This window comes from Neolamprologus brichardi, chromosome 16, assembly GCF_056152115.1.
Source record: "Neolamprologus brichardi isolate AB-2024 chromosome 16, ASM5615211v1, whole genome shotgun sequence".
NCBI lineage: Eukaryota > Metazoa > Chordata > Actinopteri > Cichliformes > Cichlidae > Neolamprologus > Neolamprologus brichardi.
The window spans coordinates 20,330,731-20,337,232 of record NC_142119.1 but is presented as its reverse complement, the minus strand read 5'-3'; the positions used below and the strand labels follow the sequence as shown (position 1 = coordinate 20,337,232).

Sequence of the window (6,502 nt, the reverse complement as noted above, 5' to 3'; positions counted from 1 at the left end):
AATAACATTATCGTCACCAGTTTAATTGTATTTTATTGCTGGATTCAATTGATTTAATAAAAATGTCTGCTGCTGAAAAAGGAACGTTGTATCATGCATTGTAAATTAGGTTGGAGGATGGTGTGACATTGCGAATATTATAAAAAGCAAAAGGAACTTTTTCTTAATAGCCCAGTGCTCGTGTATTTCCTAAATTAAAGAGGTGCAAATGAGGACAAAACAGAAAATAATAAGTTTTTCTTAATCACTTTTGACAAAACGCCAATGTCTAAAACCAAAAAGGATGGACACACATCCTGTAACAGCAACAGATGGGTGACGGCTTTTTATTTCCCCCTGAAGGTCAAAATCTCAGCTCAGTGGAAAACAGTCTAATTTAAAGTAACATGACAAGTATAAACAACAGAGTCCTCCAAGGAATATTGTGACATTTTAAATACAGGCAGTCATGCCTAACACTTCAGCAGGGTTTTGTTTCTCCAGTGTAAAGCTCTTTTGCCTTCCATTTAAGCTGTGTAATCAGCGACTGATTCACAGATTATCACCAAGTGCAGTCACAATGAAAACCAGCTGTAACGTGGGTCGCCCGATGCACTGCAAACCAAAGCGCAGATTCCTGGGTTGTGATGCAGCAGAGCTGCTAGATTAAACTAAAAGAAAAGTGTAATTAGATTAAAGAGTGACCAGTTTCTCCTCTGCGCTCATGTGCAACCCTCTGCAGTCCGCTGAAGTTGAATTGACTTATTTTTTTTAATATGCTGTTTAGATATTTTATAGCTGATGCTTTATTTATGCTTTTGCAAGTTTTTCCCTTTGTACAGCAAATATCTGCTCACTAGCGTGAATGCTACTTAGATTTCGTGTTCTTGTGGAGTCTTTGTTGCTTTCCTGTTTCAAAAATGTGTTGTTTTTTTCTCTAGCAGAATCTTTTCAGACGAATCTGGAAAATGCCAGTTTGATAAGCATAAAATAGTATGTTTCCCACCAAGGTGATTCTCAAAGAGCTTTTAGCTGAAAAATATCTCAGCATGGTGTGCGGTGTTTCCTTGAGAAATATGAGGGAAATTGATAGGTGGAGGACAAAACAAGAATTGGCAGGCCTAAAAAAATACAACATCCAAAGAAGAGCTTTGAAAATATTTCAAGAAGCCTGGACAACTATTCAATGAAGACTACTTAAAGAAATTTCAGGAAAGTTTTCCCTAGCGAGTTCAGGATGTGTGCAGCTTTTCAAGAATAAGACAACCGAACCAATTTCCCATTTTCCTAGCATCATGTATAAGAATGCACAGTGCAACAGGACAGGAAGGTGAAGTGCATATCTACACTCCTGTCTGTTTAAATATAATGGTTTCGAGTGTGTTGGTATTTTGCATAACCCTGCCACTTGCTGATGGTGTCACTGTGCATTCAGTGACACTATCAGCAAACAAGAGTGCGTGTGTTTGTGTGCATATATACATATATATCTGCTATAGGAGCGGGCAACAATCTGCAAAGATAACAACAAAGAAGCAGTTGAAGGGACAGACGTGCATCACATGTGCAACCACTGCACGCATGCAAGACATGCGTGAGTGTGCACTCACCTATGAAGCCAGATGATGGGGGGTTGGGTTGGATGTCCTCCTCTGTGTTGCCCTGAATCACGTCCCAGAGCTGCCACACATAGCTAGGGTGAAGGATGTAGAAGGGCTGGTCAGGATGCAGCTTGCGGTGCTCCATGTACGGACCGAACAGGTTGTAGTCCGGACTAGTGTACCACTGACGAGAGATAACACAGCAGACAGATTTAATCTCAAATCACGAGTCAGATAAGAATAAGACAACGTGATTTTTTTTTTCCAATAATTAAAAATGTTTCTGATATATAGAGGATTTTTCTACTATTCAAAGCAATGAAGACTGCAGTCAATACAAAAATAGCAACAGTAGTATCGCTCACTGGGTTGAGCAAGTGGCCCAAATGCCATATGGCTATTTCAGAGGCCTGAGTTTGAATCGACTCATGGCTGTGTGTTTCCTGTCTTCTCTCCACCACCCTATTTCAAAGGCTAAAAAAGCCCCCCTTAAGCAAAAGATAAGAAGGAAAAGATGTTTAAAGATAGAGTGCAGCCCTTTGCAAACATCTGTCAGTCTCTAACATTTGGACAAAAAACTCCTCTGAATGGATGCTAAAGTTTAGTCAAATGTATCTTCGGACTGCGAACATTGCAAAAAAACACAAAACGCCCATACAGATAAAACATCCGTCACTGCTGTTTTATGCTGTATCATGTTGAGTGGCTCTGGAATACAATTGAATTGTATTTATGCTTTCTTTCACGGTTTAGATGATTATGTTTTATTCATGTGAGGTTTGTGTTGTTATCATAAATAATGTATGGCTTACAGGGTATGCATTTAACAAAATAGAACTAAAGCATATTAAATGTAATTTCCTGAAATAACATCATAGCGGCAGAACAAATCGATGTAGCTACACTAAATGCTCGGACAGGAAGTGTGTACATGTGCAGAACAAATCCTGGTTTAGGTGAGGACCTTTTGCAGATGTAAGCCTAGTGCATACTGATAATTTCCCACCAACAAGTCCGCCTCTCAACAGAAAAGTCAGTGAGCTGCTGTCTTATAGTAGCATGACTGTTATGCTTAAAACTTTAGAGTCATTGAAACTATGTAAGAGACTATTTCCGGTCAGGAAATTGAAGGGCTCTGGAGTCAATCGGGTGGTTTGACTGAAATTTTAAGCTGTCAAAACATCCCAGAAAATGTTAAGTGTCTTAGACGCACGGTGCAGCACAGCTGTATAGAGAACAATACTGTGATTGAAGACAGCAAGTGCACTGTAGGGATACATCACAGTTGGACAAATGAAATTATAAGAAAACTGATGTAATCGGTGTGCCAAGTACTCATAATGGATTCGTGGAAGAGTGTGCATGTCCATTTTCAGCAGTTGTACCATCTCCAGTTTGACAGCAGAAATAAAGGAGAGCCTGAAATCATTGTTCATAATTTGCAGTTTATCATTAAAAGCCAAATTAAATAACAGTTGTTCCACTAATTCATGAGAGCTGAATATTATGAATTAATGGCTTTTAATGTAAATCTTTGTAAGGGCTTTGAAATAAAGACCCAACTACTGCGAATGTATATTTTGAGAAACTATATAACACACAATGGAAATTACTGCAATCCATGCATGGGATAATAAATAGTAACTGCACTGGCATGTTAAGTAAGCAGTTCAACTTATAATATATGTAAATATAATGCTGTTTTTGTGGTATACTATCAGGGGAGCCTCCAGATTTTTTTCATAGGGGTGGCCATATGGGGGCCACTAAAGATATTGGGGTGGCACACCAAAAACAGAATGTGCAGGTTTATTATGCTCTTGTGAACTGCAGGTTAGTTGAAAAATAAGGGGGAAAAGGAGAAAGAAAATAATTATATGCCTAGTTAATTTGCTGCTATATCACTGAAAATATATATCACCACTACCACCCCTAATGAACTCACTGTCACATTCACAAAACCAGATGTAGCCCATCTGGGCAAGGCTTGACATGTTGTGTGTTCTTCTGCATACCTTGATTATAAACAGTCTCTATTTGAAGGCATTTTCACCCAAAGAACTGCCAAACTGGATATTTGCTCTTTTCCTGACCATTCTCTGCAAACCCTAGTGATGGTTGTGGGTTGTGTCGGAAATCCCAGTAGCTCAGCAATTTCTGAAATAGTCAGACCAGACCATCTGCCACCAACAACCACATATTCAAAACCCTAGCTTTCTCCCTCATTTTTACTGAGTTTGAACTTTGAAGTAGGTCGTGTTGATCATGTCTACATGCATAAATGCACTGACCTGCTGCCATGTGATTGGCTGGTTAGATATTTGCATTAACAAGCAGTTTACTTATATTTAAGTTAAATAAAGTTAAGAATTGTAACACATTTAATCGTTTGGCGAGTATCATGGGATACAAAGTAAAAATAAACTGAACAAACGAGAAGGAAAGCTACATGACAGACACACTGCGAGGTGCTAAAAGCTACAAGAAACTACACAGCAGCAACAACACCTTCCAGTATTTCCAAAGGTTAACTACTGACAATGAGTGAGGATAGAATTGAAAACATGGATGTAGAGACAAAGGTCAAGTGTCAGTGGAGCATCGTGTTCTTTATTAAAATCCCATCAGTCCACATCCAGTAATCCTGTTCTTTACCGTGCTGTCTACTGGTTATGTGAGCAGTTGGGTGAGCAGTATGGCAAATACTGCAGCTATATAGCAATGTACTGCATGCAGGCTTGAACTCTGGCTCTATTTGCATGGATAGTAATAAACTAACAAATCAGCCATTTTTTTTAATCTTTACTTAATCTGATATATTCTGACGTAAAGACCTAATCTAGCAGCACAGCACTGATTAAAAGGACTAAAGGTTAATGCAGGAATATAATTGATCTTGTTTGTTTTGGTGATGTCCTTCAGAAAATTAATTAAAGCGTTAAAAAAAATAAAAATAATAATAATAATAATGATGATGATGAAAAAAAGAAATTCCAAGTAATTCACCAGATAAATGAAATCATTGAAATGCAAATATATTTTAACCTCAAACAATCAGGCCATTCACCGAATAACAATTAACGGGAAGCATGGAGAGGAGGATAAGGGGAAAGGAGCCTCGGAATAAAATCTTGTTTTGGACACATTTGCTAACATGAATCAAACCTTTTAAAGGGCAGGTAGAAGTCAGAGATAGACGAGATGACATCATGTTCTTTTCCTACATGTGTTTGTGGCTACATACACAACAATAACTGTGTTCACTTTCCTAAGACGACCCGCTTTAATATTCCTATACTCCTTTTCTCTCGGTTCACTGCGACCTTGTGACAATGATCTGCTGAAACTGCTAAAGTGAAAACACATATACCTTGTGTAAGTTGACAGCATAAGGTGCGGGGTCCCAGGCCACCAGAGTTATATTCTTGTAGATAGAGCTCGTATTGAACCGATGCCTAGGATTTGCCAAAATCTGTAACACAGCACATGAAATGTAAATCTTACTTTCAAATGTAAAGCACAATCATTCAGATGCATGGTCACTATTTTGCCAAAATACAAATAAAAACACAGAGAGAACCTCTTTATGTGCCTACTATAAATTAGACTAGGAGGCAGATACCAACATAAAACCTGTCCAGTAAATATGATTACACAAATATGATTTTTTGGCCAAGCAAAGCAAACGTTTAAACATCTCCAGACAGACTACACAAAACAAAGACTAAAGAAGCTGTTGGTGTTTTTTTTCCAAAGAACTAGCCTATCTGCTAATAACAGTTCATACCATTGAGTTCAGATTATTTGAGTACAATGAACTCATTGTCATTTGGATGAAACACTTGACCATTTATACACTTTATACACTTCTAAAGGCATCACTTTGCTACATAAATAGTGAGTTGAAAATATAAATGACTGTATTTTTTAAATCTGTTTCTTTTAAGGATTCACTGTCATTTAAGGCCTCACCCTAACTCACCTGCGAGTTGATGATGCGGATAGTGGTTTTGTTTCCCACGTCTCTCTCATAGCCTTCTGTAGGTGCAGCATTGAAACGTAAAACTGCATCATGAGCGTCTGAAAGGGAAACCATGGAGTTTTTCAAAGCAAGGTAACAAACTGGCTTTGAGTTGCATCTGTTATCATGGGAATATACAGACAATTTCCCTCCATAACAAGTCTTCTTTAGAAAATTAGACATAGCAATATAAAAAAAAAACTTAAAAGGTGAAGCAGGCTTTGAAGATGTACAAACAAATATCAGATGTCTCTCCCAAATGTTACCAGCTCATGTATTTAAAGGTCTTAAAGCAATTACCATCATCTTTCAGAATTTCTACTTAGTCCTAATTTATTTAGAGGAGAAAACACACGCAAACGTCTCAATAACCAAGCACCTTAACCAAAGTCAGTGACGACACACTGACTACTGGGATGAAAATCACACTTGCACTAATTGTTGACAACAATATCTGACAGGCTCGGGGATGTAACCGGTGGTTGGCTCAGGTAAACAAAGAGCCATGGCTCACATAAGGGGTTTACTGTTTTTTTTGTTCACATGTCCTTCACGGTCCTCAACAACTTGAAATCCTCACCTTGATGGATGGCGGCTGTAACAATTACAAATTAATTCCTGCCTGTCTGCTGATCGATCTGTCAGTTTCAGGCGTCCTCCTCCTGCATTGAACTAACACCAAAATGGATGATCCCTCAGCTTGTGATCTGATACCCCTTCATCACTGCCACCAGCAGGTTTACAACTCAGAGCAGCTTCACAACAGCAAACAAGGCTCTAATAAAACACAGTAAACATGTCCATTCTCTATAGAGCTCAAGCAGAAGGATGGCTTTAAAGAAGAGTACTTCAAGCAGCGATCAGCCTCTATCTTGATGGAGGCCAAACGCCTATTTAACAC

The 6,502-nt window shown here is 38.5% G+C and overlaps 1 protein-coding gene across 5 annotated transcripts in view; it reads right to left on the bottom strand.

Moving 5' to 3' along the window:
• The window catches only part of st6gal2a (ST6 beta-galactosamide alpha-2,6-sialyltranferase 2a), a 42,596-nt gene that overhangs the window by 4,731 nt on the left and 31,363 nt on the right, over positions 1–6,502 (bottom strand). For all 5 annotated transcript variants that reach the window (XM_006788268.3, XM_006788269.3, XM_035906757.2 and 2 more), the window contains 3 exons: positions 5,563–5,660; positions 4,951–5,052; positions 1,590–1,764 (listed from right to left, as the gene is read on the bottom strand). In XM_006788268.3, coding sequence (XP_006788331.2) covers positions 1,590–1,764; positions 4,951–5,052; positions 5,563–5,660 — 375 coding nt within the window. The remainder of the gene's footprint in view (positions 1–1,589; positions 1,765–4,950; positions 5,053–5,562; positions 5,661–6,502) is intronic.